The sequence below is a fragment of the Ixodes scapularis genome, unplaced genomic scaffold (assembly GCF_016920785.2).
Source record: "Ixodes scapularis isolate PalLabHiFi unplaced genomic scaffold, ASM1692078v2 ptg001131l_1___fragment_3__unscaffolded, whole genome shotgun sequence".
NCBI classification, from domain to species: Eukaryota; Metazoa; Arthropoda; class Arachnida; order Ixodida; family Ixodidae; genus Ixodes; species Ixodes scapularis.
The window spans coordinates 725,178-749,271 of NW_024610104.1; the positions used below are offsets into that span (position 1 = coordinate 725,178).

Genomic DNA, 24,094 nt, shown 5'->3' on the forward strand with positions numbered 1-24,094 from the left:
CTTCAGACGTTGTAAAGTAAGGCTGTCTAATCTGTTATGTCATTGTCATTTTGTATTTTGTTGTTGTAAGTTGTTTAAAATGTGGCGTTTTCATTTTGTTGTTTTGAGTTGGGTTTTTCATTGTTGTTGTTTACCAATGTGTTGTGAAAATATGTTTAACATTCCCAGTCTCCTTCTTTTTCTTCTTATTATTTTCTATTCTTGTTCTTCCCCTTTGTTTCTCTTCTTCCTTCTTTTCTTATCTCGTTACTCGTAATAAACAATCATGCCACATTGCCTTGTTGTTAAATCATTGGTAACATCGGGTCTCCAATTATTATTACGGTTTTTTTTTTAGGGAATTAATGATGTAATATTAGCCCCGTGCGCGACCAAAAGCGTCGCTGTGGTCGGCCGTCCACGATTGGCCGAACGCTGACTATGACGTAGGAAAGGGGATTTATCATCGACGGAAATAAGAGGAATGAAAGAACTTTAATTTTGACGGTGTTGGCAGTGTTGCTTTAAGAGCTCAATGATTTCAAGCTTCCACCATGCTATTTACGAACACCATCGAACTTGTTGTTAGCAAGGTAATGACGTAAGAAGGGGGAACCATAGGAGGGCGCCACCAAAACATCTCGCCGCTAATATTGTACAAGGTTAGTCAAAGATTTAACTTTTGTTATTGAATTTAACATAGCTAAGCGTTTATTTGTTGTTAGGTTTTGAGTTTCTAATTCTTTTCTGTATCGCTGTGTTAATTGACATTCTTTCAGATAATGATCTATATTTAAACAAGATTCTCCACAAGGGCATATCGTGTGGTCTTGAATATTAAATCGATGGAAATAAAAAGGGAATCTTCCGTGTGCAGTTAGGAGTTGAGTTAAATGATACGAAGGAGGGAAGCAAGAAGGGATATTAGTTATGGACGGAATCCATTTTATTAATTCTGAGGTTTGCCCCCTTTCTTGCCAAATTTGGTCCCATTTTTTTCTTGCCAATTTTATAATGTTATGTTTTACATTTTGTTTTGATCTGGGAAGAGGGTGAAAAACACCATATCTACGTGCCGAATTAGCAAACTGGTCAGCTAATTCATTACCTATGACCCCAGAGTGACTCTTCACGTGGTAGAAGGAAATAGCACGTTTTTCTATAATTTTTTGAATTAAGCTCTTAATGTTGTTAATTAATGAGTTTCGGTTTGTAGCATTTGCTAATGCTTGTAATACTGATAAACTATCTGTTATGACTATTAAATGGTAATGTTCGTTAATTGTAAGAGAGTATTCTAGTCCTTTAAAGATTGCTATAGCTTCCGCATCAAAGATAGTATTATGAGAGGCCAAATTATGTTTACCTACCTTTAATATTCCTCCATCCTGTTTTAAGATGACATAAGCTGCTCCTACATGATCTAAATAGACTGAGCCGTCTGTATAGAGTGACAACGTATTTTTCAATGAAGATAAGAGTTCTTTGTTATATTTTTGGAAATTAATTTGAAATTTAAGTGCTGGGTGGGTTAGCCAAGGATCTATAGGATAAGATACATATTTTGGTTCAATTGTAACATTTTCAAATTTAGAGATATGATGTAGTTGGAATAATCGGAACATAAAATTTTCTATATCTAATATTATCTCTATTGGTATGCAATTACATAACACCGGAAGACTAATATTGGAAACTGTACAGAATGCTTTCGCTATTTTTAGTAAAGGAATTCGTTGAATTGAAATTAAAGTTCTTAACAGATGGGAATTCTTTGTGGGTGTCCACCATGCCGGCGCTCCATATACGATATATCTTTCTATACTGCGGATATAAATATCTTTTAATTGTTGTGAAGAAAGTCCCCAATTGGTTGAGAATATACGAGATATATTTTGGCTATGTGTGTGGACTTTGTGTTTAATATATTGAAGATGGGGAAGGAAGGATAAGTGTGAATCATATATTATTCCTAGAACTTTAATTTGGGAAACTATGGGTAATCTATGGGTTTGAAAATATACGATAGGAGGTCTATTCTGTAGATAGGTGCCTTTCGTAATTAACAGGTATTGACATTTTTTATAATTAAAATTTAGACAGTTCTGTGAAGCCCAAGTACCTATTATGTTTAATGTGTCTGATGATCTTGTTTCTAATTCTCGGCGTGAACTCCCCGCCACTACCACGACCACATCATCGGCGAAAGCCTGAATGTAAGTATGCGAGTGAAATTTTATCTCTAGTAAGCTAGTTAATAATATGTTCCACATTAGTGGGCTCAGAGGGGAGCCTTGTGGGCAGCCAATATTAGTTAATTTACTAATGTTTTGTTTATTTGGAGTAACAAATGTAATGATTCTATCTTGGAAAAAAGATTGAATGATGTTAAACAAATTGGACGGGCATTCGTGCTTTTTTAAGAAATTAAGTACTAATGGATAGCGAAGGGAATTAAATGCGTTAGTAAAGTCTAAAGAAATCATTATAGCAGATTTTTCGTGCTCTTTTATTTGTTTCAAATGGGTTGTTAATTGATACAATGCTAATGTTGAAGATTTATTATGAGTAAAACCGAATTGTAAATGGTGTAATAAAGTTTTAGAGTTGAGAAAGAAATAAATTCGATTATTAATTAATTTTTCTAATACCTTTCCCAAAACTGAATTGAGACAAATAGGCCTATAAGAACCCGGTAGATTATTGTCCCGGTCATTTTTGTTAATTAATATAATTTTCCCCTCTTTCCATATTCTTGGGAAGTAGCCAATATTTAAACAGGAGTTAAATATAGAAAGTAGAAAATGAGGATGAGAAGTCCAGATAGTACGGAGGTTATTAACATTTATTACATCAAGGCCTGGAGCAGTTTTATTCCGTAACTTATTAATTATAGTAGAAATTTCGAGAAATGTGAAAGGGGAGTCAGGTAAGGTCATGGGAGGAGTGGAAGTATAAGCCTGGATTTGATCAATATAGGGTTTTTTTATAGTGGGGTCTAAATGTGGAAAGAGTGTGTCTAAAATATATTTAATTGAGTCTTCGAATGAGGTAGTTATTGTATTATCTGATCTTCTTATTGGTGGGCTAATAGATGGTTTTTTTAATTTATCAAAAGCTAATTTATAAGGGACACCAAACAATGATCTTTTAGTAGTATCAAAACAATATTTATGCCATGAGTCTATTTTGGATTTTAAAATAAGATCTTTATATTGATTTTTGTAATCGTAATATATTCGCTTATTGTATGTTTCCATTAATGAATTACGAGAACGCTGGAATCTTCGTCTTAATGCATTAGTTTTTGCTCGCATTAATTGGAGTTCCTGACTCCACCACGGCACCTGTTGTTTGTGATTTTTAACATTTCTTTCGCATAATTTTATCCACTGTTGGAATTTACAATAAAATTCCTTTAAAATATAGTCTATTTGGAAAGCAGAGTAATGATTTGAACTAATATATTTGAACCAGGGTTCGTTACGAATATATAGGGTTAGTTGAGCTGCTCCTTTCTGGGTTATTCTTTTGTTTGTGATTCCTAATTGTTTTATCAAAGCATAAGATATTATTTGGTGATCCCTTAGAGATTCAGAATCTAAAATATTCCAGTCATATATTAAACTATGGAGGTTAGATGATGTTACAGTAATATCTATCCAACTCCTCCCATTTCCCGTAGTAAATGTTGGTGGTGAATGAGGGTCATTTATTATGATTAGGTTATGTTTTGAGAAAAAGTTGGCTAACTGTTCCCCCCGATCATCCTTAGAATCTCCCCCCCCCCAGCTAGTGTTTTTCGCGTTGAAGTCTCCCCCAAATATAATTTTTTTTCTGGACTAAGGTTGCCATTAAAAGATCTAGTCTAATAAGATAGTTAAGTATTGGAGTATTAGGCGAGATATAAACACATATAACAATTATGGACAATGATGAAAATGTACATTCTAGGGCTACTAAATCTTTTTCTAATTTGATTGCAAACGTGGAGCATGTTTTATCTTTAATGATAATAGCGCATTTGGGATCCGTCTGTGAACAGTATATACTATCCAATATAGGAAAACCAATTATTTTATTATTTAGTACGTAAGGTTCTTGAATTAAAATAAATTGAGCCTGAAGATCGTTATTTATTTGATTTAAATTATATATTGCTGCTTTTGATTTACCTAAATTTAATTGTAAAAATTTAAGTTTACTTTCCATTTTCGATTTTAGTCTGTTCAAAGATCAAATCCAAATTAAGGAATTATTGCGGATAATCAGTTTGAGCTCTGAGGCGAGTAATGTGGAACGCCAGTGTTCCACACTCACTCGCTCCAAATGTGTGGTTAGCATGAAGCCGGCGATTTTGGCATGCTCTACATTTCCCGTCCTGGTATCGCGTAATTGTGCACTCCGTGGTTGGATGGTTTTCTGCACATATAGTGCAGAAACCGGACTTCGATATACATTTAGCCTTAGTGTGTCCATATTGGCAGCATTTCGTACAACGGGGAACATAGAAGTTTTCGGTTATTGGGCAGGAAGTCCATCCAAGATGAACCTTTTCTTTAGATTGAATTCTCTGGTAGACTGGTGCTTTAACTTCTATAATATGAGTGACATTTCCGGATTTTTCTTTATAACTAGTTCGGTGAGTAAAGTCTTGGGGTTCAATTTTGAGGTCTGAATTTTGGGTGTTTAAAGTAGCCAATAACTCCGCCGGAAGAATATCGGGATCCACTCCCGAAATTCGAAACTGTGGGTTTCGTTTGTTTGGTTTTCGAAGGACAAACATATCTCGAGTACTCGGATGTTGTTCAATTGCCTGATATAACGATTCCAGTTCTTGGGCGGAGTCAGACTGAGCCGCCAAGCCATCCCGAATCTCCCTTAAAGTTACTCCTGACAGCCCTAAGGCTGTCAGGAGTAACTTTAAGGGTCAAAATGTTTCTTTAAGAGGACTTTTATATCTTTGGAGGCCGTTGTAGTCGAATTACGAAGATAGATCAGTAATGCATTCTTTGGTCGTGAGGGAGATGTTCGTGGTTGAATGATATTTGCTGTTTCCTGTCGCGTTGCAGAGATCTGCATCGCGCCAGGATCCAGCGGCATGTCCGAGTGAGTGCGTAGCACATCAGCATAAGAGTGACTTCTTCCTCTTTCCTCCAGTCTGGTTTTCAGAATGACATTCTCCGTGTTTTGTTTACCGACAAGAGTCATCATTTGCGCAAAGATCAAAAGAATTTGGCGTCCTACGTCTTTGTTGATTTTGGATTTCTCGTCGTTGACCAATTGAATTACTCCCAAATGTAATTTTTCAATTGTGTTGTGGTGGTCGTTATCGGGTTCACCTCCGCCCCCCTCCTGTCCACAGTTACCTTGTTCTTGACTTGTCATGATGCCGGAGTTAAATTACCAAGGATAATAGATTATTAACGAAGATTTTCAATTGAGAAGAACAACATATACGGTGTCTTTTGAAGGGTTCTACTTCTACTGTTCGAATCGAATTGCCATGGCTGGAATGGTGGACACAGATTTGGAAGGTTAATTTCTCGAGTTCTAGAATAGCTAAATTAAGACTCAATATATCAAAATGATCGCACGGATCTTAGAAATCTAACCGCTAACATAATTTAACCAGAAATCTAGAAATAAGGGAAAAAAACGATTGAAACAATACAGCTTACTGCTTGGAGATCTCGGTGTTTCCTCGTCGTCGTCGTCCCAGTAGATAGGGACAGAATTCTAAATGGAGAGTATAAACAAAACTGAAAAATAAAGGTCTCTCCAACCTGTGCCACTCGAGGTATAACAGGTTTAAGCCAATTAGAAGAAAAATATAAAGATAGCAAAAGCGCTTTTTATATATAAATGCCAATTTGAGAATGGGGAGGAAGCGAAACCATGCAACTGAACGAGTCTGGAAAAATCGCGGGGTCTTTTATTATCATTTAAGTGTATTTTCTTCGATGTTGTTTTTCTATTCTTCGTGGTATCTAAATTTCTTCTGTCTGTCATCTTGTTTCTGGTATCGTTAATTCTTCTTTCTTGCTTTGTTGTTTCTTGAGCTTGTATTTGTAAAACTGTAAACTGTAAAAAGATGGCAATAAGCTAAATAAGCAACTAAATATATGTATATATTTATACAGAATCATGGATACTCATATTCATTTGCACATTTGCAATTTTCAGTATTAGTTTAATAATCATAATCGGGATTGAAGAAAATCATTGAGTTAATGTCTTCGAATAAAGAGTATTTTCTGTGGGAAATTAGAGTTTTAAATTTAAAATTTATAACGAATTTAGAAAAAATGTTTCCAGAAAGCCATATCTCGGGCCAGGTGACCGGAATATCCGGACCGCCGGGCCCAAGAACACGGCCCTCGCTACCTGTGTTTGTGCTGTGTGTTTACTGAACTCATTTTTGATTGAAAGTTTCAGGATTGGAAAATGAGGTTATAGTCCGATTTAGAGAAATGGTTTTAACGGTGCTAGTAATAGAGTTCGAAATCTTCGAAAGAATGGCTGTTTTTATGGTGCGACCTGAGAGAATGAAGATGAACCATGAATGGCAGATGCACGGGTGTGGTAGCTTGAAAGTTGATTAAGGTGAATTATTTAGATGGTGTTATGAAGACTTACATAGAGAATAGGTAACATTAAGCAGAGGAAAGTTCTAAAATGTGTCTATTATAGTGTTTTATTGACATTTGACGATTTAATAAAACGCTTGCCTTAATTATTAGCATATAAGCTGTTAATATATCATTTATTTACATTTGTAATATTATAGCGTATAGGAAATTACATGTATTTACATTTATACATATATACAGTATGTTTGATAAGCTTATTTTTCTTTGAAGACTTTCCAAAAAATAAATATATGTTCTGTTGTAGTTCGCAATTGTGTTAAGAGGAAACGACTAGGAAATCGACTTATTTATTATTATTTTTTTTCTTACAAAGACCTAGAGATGTTTTCATATGAACGTATTTGCTACCTATTGCCTACGTATTCGTTTTTTTTAAGACTACATAATGATGTAATACCTTAAGAGGTTTTTAGGAAATGCCAATGCACATGCTCAAGTTATTATTAAATAACCCTTTTACTACCTTACGCAAATATTTCATGTTATATCTTCCGTTTTTTTTTGACTACATCACTAATTTTTATCCATTTACACTTAATCATTTATTATTATTTTTTTAACATTATGATGTCAACGTTTTGTCCATCCTCTCTTTCCCTCACAAGTTCCCCTCACTTGTTTTTTTTTTTTCATTCTATCTTTTAGGAAAACCTAAATCACGTTGTTTTTCATAGTTATTTTCAGACATTTGGTTATAAATAGGTCTCATCCCATGTACCACCTGTAAGTTTTACATTGCTCTTTGTAGAGTGATTATTCCTATTTTTGATATCACTTTTTATATATTTCAATATATTTTATTTCATGTCTGCAATAATGTTCGACCAGCAACTACTTTGTTTGGAGATGATTTTTATTGGAATGAAACCGGACTGTTTGTTACAGTCTGAGGGTTGGTTACGAAGAACCTTTCCTTTAGGCAGCTGAAGCTAACCTGTGTATAAGGTGCTTGGTAAAGACGGGAGTAATGGTAAGGTTGTTTGTGCGAGTCCGCAAGACTGGGTCCGCTAGACTGGGCGGTTTTTGGTCTGGGATGGCGACACCAAATAACCCCCTACCATCCCAGTTTGGGAAGGTACGCCACCAACCATGTTTCGCCATCCACTATCTAATTATCCCTATCATGCTGCCTATGGTTGTAATGGGTTCCTTTGTTCTTGAGTTCAACAAGAGTTCATCTCATCTTGGATGAAAATCATCATACGTTCTAATATTTGAAGTGCCTTGGTATTGGACAACATTGCAGATTTTGTAGATTCATTGAAGTCATTATATTGAAGTTGTTGAAGTTGATTTCTAAAGAACAATGTCCATGCACAGGTAGTGAAGTAGTGAGCGAAATTTATTGCGTCCAGGCCGCAAAAGCATTTGTTATTATTTGCTATTTTAAAGCGAAAAAGATAGAATGGAAATTGTCCATGCCCAGTTAGAATTTGTGTAAGAAAGTGAGACGGTGGAAACGTGATGGGTATTTTATATACAGATGAAATCCATGTAAAAAGCTCTTTTCCTTGCCCCTTTACCTGCCATTCCTGTTCCCATTGTTGTTTAGCTTCATTAAATAGTTGTTTTTTGATATATTGTTTGGAGAATGAACATGAAATATATTTGCCTTGATAATATGCGAGTTTAGCATATTTATCAGCTAATTCGTTTCCCACATTTCCAGCGTGTGCCTTAACATATACAAGTTGAATTTTATGTATTATTTTTAATTCCTGAATAAGATGTTTGATACTATGTATGTTTTTGTTTTCGTTTCTATGTTTGCAATATTTTGAAGAAGGGATAGACTATCAGTGTATATAGTTATGATTAAGGGATGTGGTTTGTTATTCTTTATATATATTAATGCTTGCTCAAAGGCTATTCTTTCCGCATCATATATAGTCGCATATGGTGGCAGTCTAAATTGTTCAATTTTTTCTATTTCTTCTGATTCTGACATTACTACATAAGCGGCACCAACTTTTCCTGGTTTTAAAGAGCCATCTGTATATATGTGCAAATTACTAGGGACACTGATATTTAATGCATAATCAAATTTGTGTTTCAATGCTGGATGTTGAGACCAGGAGTCATATTTATAATCAGAATTATGTCTGTTAAATGTTTCATTATTACATTGGATTTCCTTATGTGCTTGGAATAATGTGAATTGCTTTGTTTCCTTTTCTAAAGTAATATGCAATGGTAGGACGTTACTAAGTATTGGAAGACTTATATTACTAGTGGTACGATGTGCCCGAGTAATATTTAATAGAGGAATACGCTGTATGGATGTTATTTTTCGGATTAAATGAGAATTATTTGTAGTTTTCCACCATGCACAAGCTCCATATACACAATACCTTTCTATACATCTAAGGTAGATGTCCCTCTGCTGTTGCTGGTTTATTCCCCAATGTATTTTTGAAAATGTTGATAAGTTTACTGTATGTTTTATAACTTTTTCCCTAAGATATTCGGCATGAGGTAGGAAAGTAAGGTTACCATCGAAAATTACTCCTAATATTCTCATTGTTGGAAGTATTTTTAGACTGATATTATTAATTCGTATAGTTGGAGGACGTGTTTGGGTGAGTCTTCGACCTACAGCGAATAACAAGTAGTTGCATTTAGAGTAATTGAGAGTAAGTCGATGTTCAGTAGACCAATCAGCTATAGTTTTTAAGCAAGTATTAGCAGTGTCTTCTAGCGCTCGTCTGGTTGAACCAGAGACTATTAATATGGTATCATCGGCGTAGGCTTGTATGTGTACTGTAAGTGGGAAAGTTTTATTTAAGAGTTTTGATATTAAAATGTTCCATAAAAGTGGACTGAGCGGAGAGCCCTGAGGACATCCCATCTCTACCGGGCAAGTAACCACGCCAACTGGAGATACATATGTGTTTGTTCTATTTTGAAGGAAAGATAATAATAGCTGATATAAATTTGTAGGACATTTGTGTTCGCGTAGGTATTCAAAGATGATCGGGTGCCAGACAGAATCAAAAGCTCCCTGGAAGTCTAAAGATATCAGTACTGAGTGTTTGTCATTAGCTCTATTTTCTTCGAGTGTGTGTCTTATCTGATGTAAAGCATTTGCAGTAGATTTTTCATGCGTGAATCCATATTGTTTGGGATGGAATAGATTATTCTGATATAAAAAGAAGTATAGTCTAGAATTCAATAAAAGCTCAAGGACTTTACCAAAAATAGAATTTAGGCATTTAGGTCTGTAAGAACGGGGATTTTCAAGAGGTTTGTTAGGTTTATTGAGAAGTATTAATTTAGCTTCTTTCCACTGTTGGGGAAAATAACTATATTTTAAAGCACTATTAAATATGTTTAAGACAAAGTTTGGATGTGAAGAGAAGATACATTTAAGTAAGTTAGAAGTTATATTATCTAAACCTGGGGCGCTTCTTGGTTTTAATTTTGTTATTATGCCCGTTACCTCATTTAGGGTGAAACAATGATCATGTAAATGACCAATATTCCTCTTAATAGATATTCGTAATTCCTTTTGTACAGGTGTATCATTTTCTATGTTATCTTTTTGAAAGAGGCATTTCATTATCTCCGTTAATGACTGTATAACATTTGACGTTAAGGTTCCGTCTTCTTTTAATATGGGAGGTATGATAAGAGGTTTTCTCATTTTTTCAAATGCTATTTTGTATGGCAGTCCAAAAATATTTTGTTTAGTGTTATCTGTACAGAAGTTTTGCCAGGAATTTTCTTTAGCATTCGTTATATCTATTTTGTACTCTTGTAAAAATTCGTAGTAGGCTCGTTTAAATATTTGTTTTAATTCTGGATTTTTAGATCTTTGGTAACGGTGTCTAAGTGCTCGTACTTTTTTTCTTGTAATATCGAGTTCTGGAGTCCACCAGGGATGAGCTTTGTGTTTTTGTTTGACGTTTCGAATACATTTCTTACGATAGGCACTAAGTTTATCGTAAAATATATTTAAAATTATTTGTAATTGAAATGAAGAAGTAATTTGAGTGATCGATATCTGTTTGAACCATCGGTCTTCATGAATCATTTTAATTAAATTTAATTCTCCCTTTTTGGTTAGTCTTTTAATTGGTGCTTGCGTTGTATGAAACAGAGAAAAATATATATACCTATGGTCACTCAGTGATTCGGTTGTAAGGACCTTCCAGAAAACAACCTCTGATAATATATTCAGTGAAGTTAATGTCACGTCAATCTAACTTTTACCATTTGCTGTCTCGAAGGTAGGAATAGAATCACTATTGTTTAATGTTGCCAGGTTATTAGTCAACATAAATTCGATTAGTTCTGTTCCGCGTTCATCAGTTATTTCATTACCCCATAATCTACCTTTGGCGTTAAGATCTCCTCCTAAAATTATGTTGTTACATGTAATTGTTTCCAACTCATTTTTCAAAGCTAACAAATAGTCAATAAGATTACTCGATGGGGAGCAATATGTTGAGACAAGTTTGATTTTAGTGTTTTTAGTTTCTATAATTATGATAATTCTATCTCTTTCAACTTTAATCGGAAATGGCACGATTTCAGTGTTTCTAATTATAATAGCACATAGTGGACGCGTTTTTGCAGCGAAAATGGTGTCATTAATTGAACATCCCGTTAGATTATTGTTGGTTGTATAGTATGGTTCTTGTACTAGGAGAATGTCTGGTTGAAGATCTGAGACAACCTTGGAAAGGTTATCTGCAGCTGCTTTGGAGTGAGCTAAATTTATTTGTAAAATTTTTAGATTTGAGGCCATTTCAAATTAAAGCAGGTTTTTCCCTTTTTTTCAGTATGCAGTACGCATTCGGCGTTTTTCTGTTTGTTGTTTGTAGAGCGGGCAAATTGTCTCGTAAAATGTATGATTCACCGCAAGAGATGTTCCTTGCTTTTCGTTTGATTTAGTGCATGCCGCACATTTTTTCTCTCGTGTGCATCTGCCTTCATGCATAGAGCCGCATCGGCCACACACTGTCCCATCTGCCTGGCAGAAGCGGCGCGTGTGACCGTGCTGGCAGCACTTGGAGCACCTCACAACATGGAAGAACTCGGAGATGGGACACCGAGTCCAACCAAGTGTGAGGAAGGTTTTTTGTTTTACAATTTTGTAGATTACAGGATCTACTTCCAGAATGAAGGTCTGCGTCCCGCTGAACCGGTCAGGAAAGACAGACCTGATGGTGAGCTCTTCCTCGGTTACTTCCAGGCCATTCTGCTCCTTTAGCTTCAGAAACGCAGTTTCACGGGTGACCGAAGGGTCGACCCCCGTGACGCGAAACTGAGGCCTGAAGCGCACCGGGAACTTTGGTGTTAGTATGTCCTTCACCGTCTCATCTCCCTCGATGGCTGATTTAAACCTATCGAGGCCTTCCCTGTTCGAAGACTGGACGCTGACGCCATTTGATGAAATGTTTCGTACCGATACATCCTGTATGTTTAAAGTGACGGGGCTGAATCGTGTGGTCAAGGTCGCCCGGGTGTTTACATCTGGTTTCCCATAGATGAAAAGTGTCTCTCGGTGTTCCTGGACGGGCACGGAATGCGTGCTCGCATCAGCCACCGTCGCGGGAAGGGGACCAGAAGTGCCGGCGAGAGCGCCTGGGCCCGCGAGAACCGAGGAGTATGTCGCCCGCACTCCCGGCCCCCCCCCCCTCCCGGAGGTCCCGCAGCTGGTCCACCTTCCCCTGAAGGTGGGCCACCTCCATGGAAACGAGCGTCAATGCGTCGCCGATTCCATTCACGCTCTTACTCAGGTCCGTCCAGGATTCGTGTGAGAGGCTCTTAGCGTGGCGCTTCATCAGAGTGATCATGGAGTCTTTGAGCACCGCGTATTGCTTCAGCGCGGACGCCACGACTGGGTTTACACCAGGCGCAGCGTCCAGCAGCGAAGTCACCGCGGTTGACTCACTCTGGGAGTCACGATCTGGTGTGACTGAGGCTACTTCACTCATTATGCTACTCAAAATCAAAGCGGCAACACTCAATTAGAGTGGCAATACTCAAATTAAAACGGTAATTATTACACCGCGGCAATATGGCTGTAGTGCAACCAATGATTCCAAATGTCAAATTTAGGAAAAATTAATGCGTTAACTGTCATAAATGTGATATCAGGGTTATCGCTAGGTTGTTAGAAATCGTATCGCTAAGTTGTCTTTAGGAAATAGTAGCTACAATTTAAAGAAAAATAGTTGAAACGATACAGCTTACAAATTGAAAGTCTCGGTGGTCTCGTCTTCTTCTTCCTCCCCAGTAGATAGGGACAGTGGGAATCTCGTTAATCCATTCATGCGCGTCACTAAGTAGATGACGAGGCATTTGGCTAATACAAGAATTTCCGCCGAAGGCGGTGAGTAGGAGACCCCTGTGTGTGTTCTACAGGCAGATAAAAACGTACCGGATTGCCAGTTGACAAAGGCAGTGCAGCAAGCTGCAACTAATACAGCAAATCCTGCCTTTGTTCCGGGCAAGAACCGTTAAAATTAAACGTATTCCCGCCTGGACAGAAAAAAGTGAATCAAAAACACTACAACAACAGTATGTAAGAGGGGTCTTCTGGAATGTGGCCCGAACTACCTATAAAAGTAACGCCGACAAAAAAGTCTTTGACATCAAACACCAAAAAGGAGAGAAAAAAAAATGCATGCTGGCCACTACACCAAGCATGCAGAGAAAAGGAAAAAAATTTAAAAAGGATTGGCAGAGGAAAAAACCTTCATACCATCCTGGGTGAAGGTAAAACCGTACGTTGGTACACTAAAATGACTGGCGAGTTAAATTGCTCGTCAGTCAGGATGAAGGATGGAACTATTTCCGCATGAAGCGGTTGAGGCAGATGAGTGAACCAACGAGTGCTCGGGAGGAAAGCCATGCCATATCCCACCTGGGAAGGCCCAGTAGGCCTCCTCCACGAACAGTCTCGCTGCAGAGCATGCTTCTGGCCCCGAACGCCAAGCCGACTGCCGTAACGACCTTATCGGGGAACATTGGTCGCAGGCAGTCGTACTTGGCGCTCTTGAAGTTACACATGCGTGTTAGTGATGCGGGGCGGTCGTCCCAAGACACCGCAACATCGGCTATGGTCACGGTGTTGCCCTCGTGTACAATGATGTCCGGCTTGAGACGGTCACCGGTCGGGCTTTGGTAGACCTGTTCTGTTTGGATGGTGGCCGCCGGTCGATACTTGGCGACCAGACGACACACCTGCTTACAGATGAAATTATGTCTCTCCATCCTGGGTAGTTTAATGAATGAACACTCCTGCAAGATGTGGAAGGGTGTTTCCAGGGAACGGTGGCACCTCCTGCAGAGCCTTGCCGCCTCGTTGTTATGATGAAGCATGGCGTTAGTAGGATAGGTGTTAGTACGAACCCGTAGTGCCTTAATGCGATCTCCATCCTTGAGGTGGTGAGAATCGGGCTGAAGCCATGTGTTTCCTAGGGCTTGCCCATGGTGAGCAAAAAGATCTTTGTTTGCGTATTGAGCCCGGTGCTCATTCCACCAATTGGTCCGGGATTGTCGTAGTGCTGTCGTTAATTCTTCAGCCTCGGTCAAGTCGGGCGGCACGTGAAGCTGGGAGGCCAGACGGCAGTGGAAGGTTCCGATGGTGGTGTTGAAGAGGCTGTCCACCGCCGCGTTGCCGAGGCGAACCAGGCGGGCGAGTGCCTTCAGTTGCACCTTCGTGCTGACCCGCTCGATGTTCATTGTGCCGAGACCTCCATCCCTCGCTGCGAGGTATACGTGTGTGTTAGGGAATGATTGTGGGAGATGAAGTATCGTCTTGATGCGCACCCTGAGTTTTTTGTCGATGCCGGCCGACTCCCCTGCCGATCCCAGAATTGATGATGCTGCATACAGGTACTTTGGTGTGATTAGGGTGTTGATACACCGCAGCTTCTGGAAAGGCTTCAGGGAGGCGGACTCTATGATTGTTAGGTCGTCCTCGGCGTGCTGGGAATGAACCACCGGGCGTTTGTTAATAAAGAAATCGATGCCGAGGTATCGGATGGGTGTATCAATGGGGGTAGATGGGACGGGTATGCCGGCGACAATGATTGGAGGTAGGTCGTAGAGAAGTCGGTCAGCTGTCGCCTTCCAGCCAAACAGGACTGTCTTTGCTGGATTAAGCAGCAGCCCCACCTCTGCTAGGTAAGATTCTGTAGTCGCCAGCAAACTTCGGAGACCCTCAAAGCTGGAAGATGTTAGGATGAGGTCATCGGCAAATGCGAGGGCTCCAATGGTCTGGCTGCCGACGTCTAGACCGGCCCGGTCCCGGTTAAGATCCATTAGTAGGGGGTCGAGCACGCAATTAAAAAGAAAAGGGGAAAGGGGATCTCCCTGCTTAATTCCCTGTCGTACAGGGACCTTGATATCGTCTGTTGTACCGCCGGCCCAGAAGGTGGTGGATGAGCCGGTGTACAGATCCCTAACGACTTCAACGTAGGCTGTTGGCAGTCCCCTCCCCCTGAGGACCTCGATGATTGCGTGGTGGCTTACAGTGTCAAACGCCATCTTCACGTCGAGGCTCAAGGCGAAGAGGCTGCGGCGGTCGGTTTTTCTTTTTTTCATGAGTGCCTGCAGTATGATAATGTTTGAGGATGCGCTGCGGTCATCCCCAAAGCCCCCCTGAAAGTCGTGGAATTCAAGAGAGTCAGAGATACTCCCGCCGTTTACCCGCGCTTTGATGAATCTCTTCACGTTGACATTCAGAGCACTGGGCAGAAATCACATTGCGTCAACACCGACCAGCGGCCATCGCAATGCTTTGTTTTAATTAGACAGTCGGATTCCCCCGGTCCGTGCCAGTTCTGAGTTGACTGTTTTTTGCCGGCCGAAGCATAGCACTTTGGGCACGAAGCCCTCAGACGCCGCGCAGCTGAGGCTTTCCACAGGAAGGTCCCGACGCTGGTCCGGGCTTGGCCGCGCCGCGTGAACGGCGAGCCCCGCCCAGTCCCGGTGCAGTGCCGTTCCTGCTTCAGGTCCCCAGCCCGACCGGCTCAGTCCTCAGAGCCAATCCTTATCCCAAGGTTACGGATCCGTTTTGCCGACTTCCCTTACCTACATTGGTCCATCGACTAGAGGCTGTTCACCTTGGAGACCTGCTGCGGATGTGGGTACGGTCCGGCACGAAAATCACACTCCCTCACTCGGATTTTCAAGGGCCGACGCGAGCGCACCGGACAGCGCAAGAACCGCACTGCTCTACGGAGCCACCATCCCTATCTCGGGGCGAACCCATTCCAGGGACTCGATCTCCTTACAGAGAAAAGAAAACTTTTCCCGGGGCTCGCATCGGCGTCTCCGAGCTGGTTTGCGTTACCGCACTGGGCCCCGAAGGACCAATCTCCGTGTCCGGGTTCGGGATTATTAACCCGATTCCCCTTCGGTCACTGCGGGGCTCTCTCCACTGCAAAAAAGTGCTCCCGCTTCGGAAAAAACTTCTCCTTTCCCTTAGGACCGACTGACCCATGTTCAACTGCTGTTCACATGGAACCCTTCTCCACTTCAGTCCTCAAGGTTCTCACTTGAGTATTTGCTACTACCACCAAGATCTGCACCAGCGGCGGCTCCAGGCGGGCTTACGCCCGACACCTTCAACGCTCACCGCAGCGGCCCTCCTACTCGCTGCAGCTTAGCACCCCCTTGTTTGCGTGCATCTGCCGGCAGCGGCCGGGGATAGGCTCGACACTAGAGCGCCATCCATTTTCGGGGCTAGTTGCTTCGGCAGGTGAGTTGTTACACACTCCTTAGCGGGTTCCGACTTCCATGGCCACCGTCCTGCTGTCTTAAGCAACCAACACCCTTCATGGGATCTCATGAGCGTCCCGCATCGGGCGCCTTACCCCGGCGTTTGGTTCATCCCACAGCGCCAGTTCTGCTTACCAAAAGTGGCCCACTTGGCACTCTCATCGCTTCCGGAGGCCTCAGACCAGAAGGCCTCCGACACACCCATTGAAAGTTTGAGAATAGGTTGAGGTCGTTTCGACCCCAATGCCTCTAATCATTCGCTTTACCAGGTGTGACTGGTCTCGGCAACAAGCGCCAGCTATCCTGAGGGAAACTTCGGAGGGAACCAGCTACTAGATGGTTCGATTAGTCTTTCGCCCCTATACCTGGGTCGGACGATCGATTTGCACGTCAGAAGCGCTTCGGACCTCCACCAGAGTTTCCTCTGGCCTCGTCCTGCCCGGGCATAGTTCACCATCTTTCGGGTGCCAACGTGTGCGCTCTAGCGCCGCCCCCACGACGTGAGCGTGTGGGGCGGGCCGTTGCTGCTCCCTTCATCGGACCCCTGGGCGGCCCGGGATCGCAACTCGGCACGGCACGAGGCCGCGCCTTCACGTTTCATTGCGCCTCTGGGTTTTGGGTTGGCTTCACGTTTCATTGGCCTCTGGGCAAGACGGGTCGGGTGGTTTACCGACCTACTCGCCGCCAACCATGACGACCCTCCGCGGAAAGAACCCGCCTCGCCGGCTCCGAGCCCCAACCACCGAACGTCAGGCGAATACCTGGCGTAAGGCAGGCGACCCGTTGACCCAGCCGGGTTTCCCGCTCCGCATTCCGGAGGGCATCGTTTCGGGCCTCCCCGAAGGGAGTAGCCCATGAGGCCTGGGCAGGGTGACGTACTCGATTACCGGCCAGGTATAACTCCCACGACAGCCAAACAAGGGCCGTCGCCGGTCACCGCCAGCGGCCGGACTCAAAGTCGTTCTTGAAAGGGTTACCCGTGCCCGTCGCGGCGTCCTACCGACGGTGGAAAATGCGTTCCGGAGTGCGCGGCACCGCGCGGGCAGCCGGAACGGGCCCCCCCCACAAGGAGAGCCCGTAAACCAAGACGCTGACACCGCTCCACGTCACAGCGAAACTGAATCCCACCGCCCTCGAGCTTCGAGGGCCCACCCGTTTTACTCTAAGCGGTTTCACGTACTCTTGAACTCTCTCTTCGAAGTTCTTTTCAACTTTCCCTCACGGTACTTGTGAACTATCGGTCTCTCGGACGTATTTAGCCTTAGATGGAGTTTACCACCCAATTAGGGCTGCACTCTCAAGCAACCCGACTCACGGGAGGTTCCATCCCGAGAGAGCAGTGGCGGAGACGGGCCTGGCACCCACTCTGGGTCAAGCCCCTGTCAGGGGGACTTGCACCACCGCAAAACTCTCGGGAACGTTACCTCCCATACACCACATTTCCCGATCGCCGGCAAGGACGAGGGATTCGGTGCTGGGCTAGGTCCCGTTTCGCTCGCCGCTACTAAGGGAATCCCTGTTGGTTTCTTTTCCTCCGCTTAGTGATATGCTTAAATTCAGCGGGTTGTCTCGCCTGATGTGAGGTCGACAATTTATTTGTGCGCTTTCCAACAAAAACTTCGCCTCCTTACCACATGTCAAAAACACAAAAGGATGGCGAACTAACAGTTGTTGTACACACGCTTTGCATCGCTTTCGATTCGACAAAAAAGAAAGCGCGCAATCCAACGGCATTCCCCTACTGGATGGCTCCAGTATTCATCGGGGACGCGAAGGTCTTAGACTGACGGAAGGCTACGACGCAAAAGAACTTTCCTTCCAGAAGCGTTTTTCTTTTTTTTGTGCAAATCAACGCCACGAGATTTACATTTGCGGACGCCGCGTTTCAACGCGCCAACGCCAACTCCGTCCCACGGTTTTTCCACTCGAACAACATCCACGCCAAAGAAAACAGAATCGATCGAAAAGAAACCGTTTCAAATCTCCGTTTCTAACGCACCGACGTCACAGCGCCGTTCAACGTGCGAAAGATTTTTTGGTACGGGGTTTTCCACAAACGGTATCCATCGAGTTTCGTTTTCCCATGCAGTGTTCGATAAAAACTCGTAGGAGGAGGAGGACTGGTTAGCGCACGCGTGCAACCGCACTACTCGTGCATTTGCTCAAAGAAAACGCAACGCAAGAAAGCATCAAACTGCGTGCTGCCCACGATCCGACACAGTCAAAACGAGGTAGAAAACATATTCTCCTCTATTGATATATGATCCGACCCTCACACAGACGAAGCCACGGGAAGGCCCGAGGCCGCAATGTGCGTTCAAAGAGTAAGTGCTCAGTGTGTCCTGCAATTCACACCAAGTCTCGCAGCTGGCTGCGTTCTTCATCGACCCGAGAACCGAGTGATCCACCGCTTAGAGTCGTGTCAATGTTTTTGGATTTTTCAATCAGTACGACAAAACACAAGTTGTTGTTTTTTTTCGCGCCCGGCACATCCCATGCCATCTCGAAAGCGCAAAAAAAGGCCTCTTCTCAAACGCCTCTTCGTTAATCAAAACAAAAGGGCGATCCTCGAGAAGAGACGAAAAAGGGGGCGATGCGCCTTTTGTAACCCGCGGATTGTCCCGGTGCACTTGAAATCTCCTCTCAATCGAGGCAGCAGAGGGCTGCCGCTGGGCGCATCATCGAAAGGAACGGAGGCCACCCAAAGAAAAAGGCACATCCGAACCACAGTTGTTTTTTTTTTTGTGCCGTCCCGACGGCATCCAAGCTTGGTCGGGATCGGCGCCAGATAAATTCGCACATCGAGTCCATTCCCCGTACAAGAGGAAGAAGACAAAACGATGCCAAATAACATCCGGTAATGATCCTTCCGCAGGTTCACCTACGGAAACCTTGTTACGACTTTTACTTCCTCTAAATTATCGTTTGGTCATCTTTCCAACACACCGGCGCAACCGAAAGGCCGCTCCGGGTATCAGTCCGAAGACCTCACTAAATCATTCAACCGGTAGTAGCGACGGGCGGTGTGTACAAAGGGCAGGGACGTAATCAACGCGAGCTTATGACTCGCGCTTACTGGGAATTCCGCGTTCAACGGGAACAATTGCAAGCCCCTATCCCAATCACGAAGGAGGTTCCACGGGTTACCCAGTCTTTACAGACAGGGATAAAAACACGCTGCTTCCTTCAGTGTAGCGCGCGTGCGGCCCCGGACATCTAAGGGCATCACAGACCTGTTATTGCTCTGTTTCGTGCGGCTAGGAGCCGCTTGTCCCTCTAAGAAGGGTGCAAGGTGCAGAGAACCACGCACCTATTTAATAGGCTAGAGTCTCGTTCGTTATCGGAATTAACCAGACAAATCGCTCCACCAACTAAGAACGGCCATGCACCACCATCCACCGAATCAAGAAAGAGCTCTCAATCTGTCAATCCTCCCAGTGTCCGGGCCGGGTAAGTTTTCCCGTGTTGAGTCAAATTAAGCCGCAGGCTCCACTCCTGGTGGTGCCCTTCCGTCAATTCCTTTAAGTTTCAGCTTTGCAACCATACTTCCCCCGGAACCCAAATACTTTGGTTTCCCGGAAGCTGCCCGCCGAGTCATTTGAGTAACTCAGGCGGATCGCTGGTTGGCATCGTTTATGGTTAGAACTAGGGCGGTATCTGATCGCCTTCGAACCTCTAACTTTCGTTCTTGATCAATGAAAACATTCTTGGCAAATGCTTTCGCAGTAGTTCGTCTTGCGACGGTCCAAGAATTTCACCTCTAGCGCCGCAATACGAATGCCCCCGTCTGTCCCTCTTAATCATTATCCTGTATTCCAAAAACCAACAGAACAGAAACAGGATCTTGTTCTATTATTCCATGCACTGTTATTCAGGCGAATCGCCTGCGTTGAGCACTCTAATTTTTTCAAAGTAAACGCGCCGGCCAAAGCAAGGCACCTGATGAAGGGAACCAAGCCACGACAGGCATGATGTTCAGCACAGGCCGTAACGTGGTGTCCACGCACTTCCCGCCTGTAACTGAGATCCAACTACGAGCTTTTTAACCGCAGCAACTTTAGTATACGCTATTGGAGCTGGAATTACCGCGGCTGCTGGCACGAGACTTGCCCTCCAATGGATCCTCGTTAAAGGATTTAGAGTGTACTCATTTCAATTACGGGGCCTCAAAAGAGTCCCGTATTGTTATTTTTCGTCACTACCTCCCCGTGCCGGGAGTGGGTAATTTGCGCGCCTGCTGCCTTCCTTGGATGTGGTAGCCGTTTCTCAGGCTCCCTCTCCGGAATCGAACCCTGATTCTCCGTTACCCGTAACAACCATGGTAGGCGCATAACCTACCATCGACAGTTGATAAGGCAGACACTTGAAAGAAACGTCGCCGGCTCGTGGCCGTGCGATCAGCACAAAGTTATCCAGAGTCACCACACAAAACGGACCGAAGCCCGATTGATCTTGGTCTAATAAAAGCACCCGTCGCCCCGAGGGGCTTCGGGCTCACTGCATGTATTAGCTCTAGAATTGCCACAGTTATCCAAGTAGGAAGAAACGATCTAAGGTACCATAACTGATTTAATGAGCCATTCGCGGTTTCGCCTTGTTTCGGCATGTACTTAGACATGCATGGCTTAATCTTTGAGACAAGCATATGACTACTGGCAGGATCAACCAGGTAATCTTTTCGTGGTGGGTCGCCCAAAACCCTACCAACGCGCGGACGCGGGGCCACCGTCAGGCGCCCCTTACGAACCGCAAACACACACAACGCTTAGGAATTACTTCCAAATCCAAGAAGAAATGAAGCACGTTCGAGCGCGCAGCCGGAATATCCCCGACCGAGGTCGGTACCGACGCGGCAAGAAGCGCATAAATTTCTTTCTCGTCGTAGCAACAGAAAGTCGTACGCCAAAAAAATCATTGACGATGCCTTCGCAGCGTTGCCGAGCTTTGAGGTCCCGTGAGGACGCGAGGACGCACCCCGGCCTTCGGTCAGAACGCACTCGTCATTTCACACCGTTCGGTTAGCGCGGACGCTCCGAAACACCCTCCTCTCGCATTCGTTTTCAAGACACAGGTGCACCCGAGAACCGACCCCAACGGCAGACGCCAGAGATCGCAGGTACCTTGCTGTAACGACCATGCGGCGGAGGCAGCGGCCGAGACGGCGACGAAAGGCGTCGGCGACGTCGTCAGACGCCGCTCGCACCAATCGAACGCTCGACAGACCCCACCTCCACGTAATAGCACCGATAAGTATAAAGAAGATCCTTCAAGAGCATTCTGTACATAGTTTGTGGTTATCAGTTTCGGTGACTGAATGACTGACTGACTTACTGACTTACTGTCTCTCACGTATGTGGCTCCTCGTTATTCAGTATCATTTATTTGTCCTTCTTTCTTTCTTATTTTTTTCCCCTCTCTCTCTCCTTATATATATATATATGTATGTATGTATGTTTGTGTGTATATATATATATATATATAAATGTTCTTTTTTTCCTGTCTGCCTCTATATATACATACATACGTACATACATCCTACCCCGATAAAAAAAATTATTTCTCGCTTTTTATTAAAAACGTGCTGACCCCTGCTTGACTCTGATTACTTCTTTTCGACTTTCAGTTCATGTTAACATGGTCAACAGAAAGTTTATCGACTTTGTTATTACAAAGTAAACCAATATTTACACGGGGCGTTTCATGCGTTTTGAATTGTGTCAGAGCCGAACAATGAGCGCTATAGTAAGTGAGATTGTCACTGCTTTTAATCCGAATGCTCGCGGTATCGCGCGTGTTTACGGCAGGCTTCATAATAGGCAATTTTCTTTCTTTACACTACTCTTCTTTGCTCACTTCATTGTTTCTACCATTGGTTTCGTTTGGAAGGCCCCGCCACTTAGTTTCCGACAAAGTCCTCTCAAGGAACGAAGTGAGAAGCACGGGATTAACAAAAGAAACAGATGCGTGTTTTCTAGCGGTTACCCGTGTCGCTTTGCGACACGGGCTTTCTGGCGCTTTCAACTGGGCGAGAGCCGAACAATTTACCCTACTGCACTTGCGACGGGCAGCGCTTTCAAACGGAATACTGGAAATCTCGCTTACTTTTCTGGCAAGTTTGATAGGAGACAAATATTATTCTTTTCACGCGAATTGTTCGCTCTATTTCTAATCTCTCTCTTCCGTGTTCTTGGCATGGAACGCCCGCTTCGTCTCCCACAAAGTACTTCCGAGGAATCAAGTGCAAAACACGCGACTTTAAAATGTGCGTGTTTTCTAGCGGTTACCCGTGTCGCGAGGCGACACGGGCTTTCTGGCGCTTTCAACTGGGCGAGAGCCGAACACTGTACACCACTGCACTTGCGACGGGCAGCGCTTTCAAACGGAATACTGGAAATCTCGCTTACTTTTCTGGCAAGTTTGATAGGAGACAAATATTATTCTTTTCACGCGAATTGTTCGCTCTATTTCTAATCTCTCTCTTCCGTGTCCTTGGCATGGAACGCCCGCTTCGTCTCCCACAAAGTACTTCCGAGGAATCAAGTGCAAATCACGCGACTTTAAAATGTGCGTGTTTTCTAGCGGTTACCCGTGTCGCGAGGCGACACGGGCTTTCTGGCGCTTTCAACTGGGCGAGAGCCGAACACTGTACACTACTGCACTTGCGACGGGCAGCGCTTTTAAACGGAATACTGGAAATCTCGCTTACTTTTCTGGCAAGTTTGATAGGAGACAAATATTATTCTTTTCACGCGAATTGTTCGCTCTATTTCTAATCTCTCTCTTCCGTGTCCTTGGCATGCAACGCCGGCTTCGTCTCCCACAAAGTACTTCCGAGGAATCAAGTGCAAATCACGCGACTTGAAAATGTGCGTGTTTTCTAGCGGTTACCCATGTCGCGAGGAGACACGGGCTTTCTGGCGCTTTCAACTGGGCGAGAGCCGAACACTGTACAGTACTGCACTTGCGACGGGCAGCGCTTTCAAACGGAATACTGGAAATCTCGCTTACTTTTCTGGCAAGTTTGATAGGAGACAAATATTATTCTTTTCACGCGAATTGTTCGCTCTCTTTCTAATCTCTCTCTTCCGTGTCCTTGGCATGGAACGCCCGCTTCGTCTCCCACAAAGTACTTCCGAGGAATCAAGTGCAAATCACGCGACTTTAAACTGTGCGTGTTTTCTAGCGGTTACCCGTGTCGCGAGGCGACACGGGCTTTCTGGCGCTTTCAACTGGGCGAGAGCCAAACACTGTACACTACTGCACTTGCGACGGGCAGCGCTTTCAAACGGAGTACTGGAAATCTCGCTTACTTTTCTGGCAAGTTTGATAGGAGACAAATATTATTCTTTTCACGCGAATTGTTCGCTCTATTTCTAATCTCTCTTCCGTGTCCTTGGCATGGAACGCCCGCTTCGTCTCCCACAAAGTACTTCCGAGGAATCAAGTGCAAATCACGCGACTTTAAAATGTGCGTGTTTTCTAGCGGTTACCCGTGTCGCGAGGCGACACGGGCTTTCTGGCGCTTTCAACTGGGCGAGAGCCGAACACTGTACACTACTGCACTTGCGACGGGCAGCGCTTTCAAACGGAATACTGGAAATCTCGCTTACTTTTCTGGCAAGTTTGATAGGAGACAAATATTATTCTTTTCACGCGAATCGTTCGCTCTATTTCTAATCTCTCTCTTCCGTGTCCTTGGCATGGAACGCCCGCTTCGTCTCCCA

At 43.7% G+C, this 24,094-nt stretch overlaps 1 protein-coding gene, 2 non-coding genes and 1 pseudogene across 3 annotated transcripts; all 4 read right to left on the bottom strand.

The window, feature by feature from the left end:
• Positions 1-653: 653 nt before the first annotated feature.
• Positions 654-2,465, bottom strand: LOC120845857 (the record flags this gene model as incomplete). Its single annotated transcript, XM_040217436.1, has 1 exon — positions 654-2,465. A coding segment is annotated over exon 1 (1,812 nt), but the record flags the coding sequence as incomplete, so codon positions are not given.
• A 10,115-nt stretch (positions 2,466-12,580) lies between these two features.
• LOC115312405 lies at positions 12,581-17,957 on the bottom strand (annotated as a pseudogene).
• A 679-nt stretch (positions 17,958-18,636) lies between these two features.
• Positions 18,637-18,789, bottom strand: LOC120845870. The gene has a single exon (XR_005716922.1). It is a non-coding gene; the product is annotated as a 5.8S ribosomal RNA (ribosomal RNA).
• A 439-nt stretch (positions 18,790-19,228) lies between these two features.
• LOC120845862 lies at positions 19,229-21,042 on the bottom strand. The gene has a single exon (XR_005716918.1). It is a non-coding gene; the product is annotated as a small subunit ribosomal RNA (ribosomal RNA).
• Positions 21,043-24,094: the final 3,052 nt, after the last annotated feature.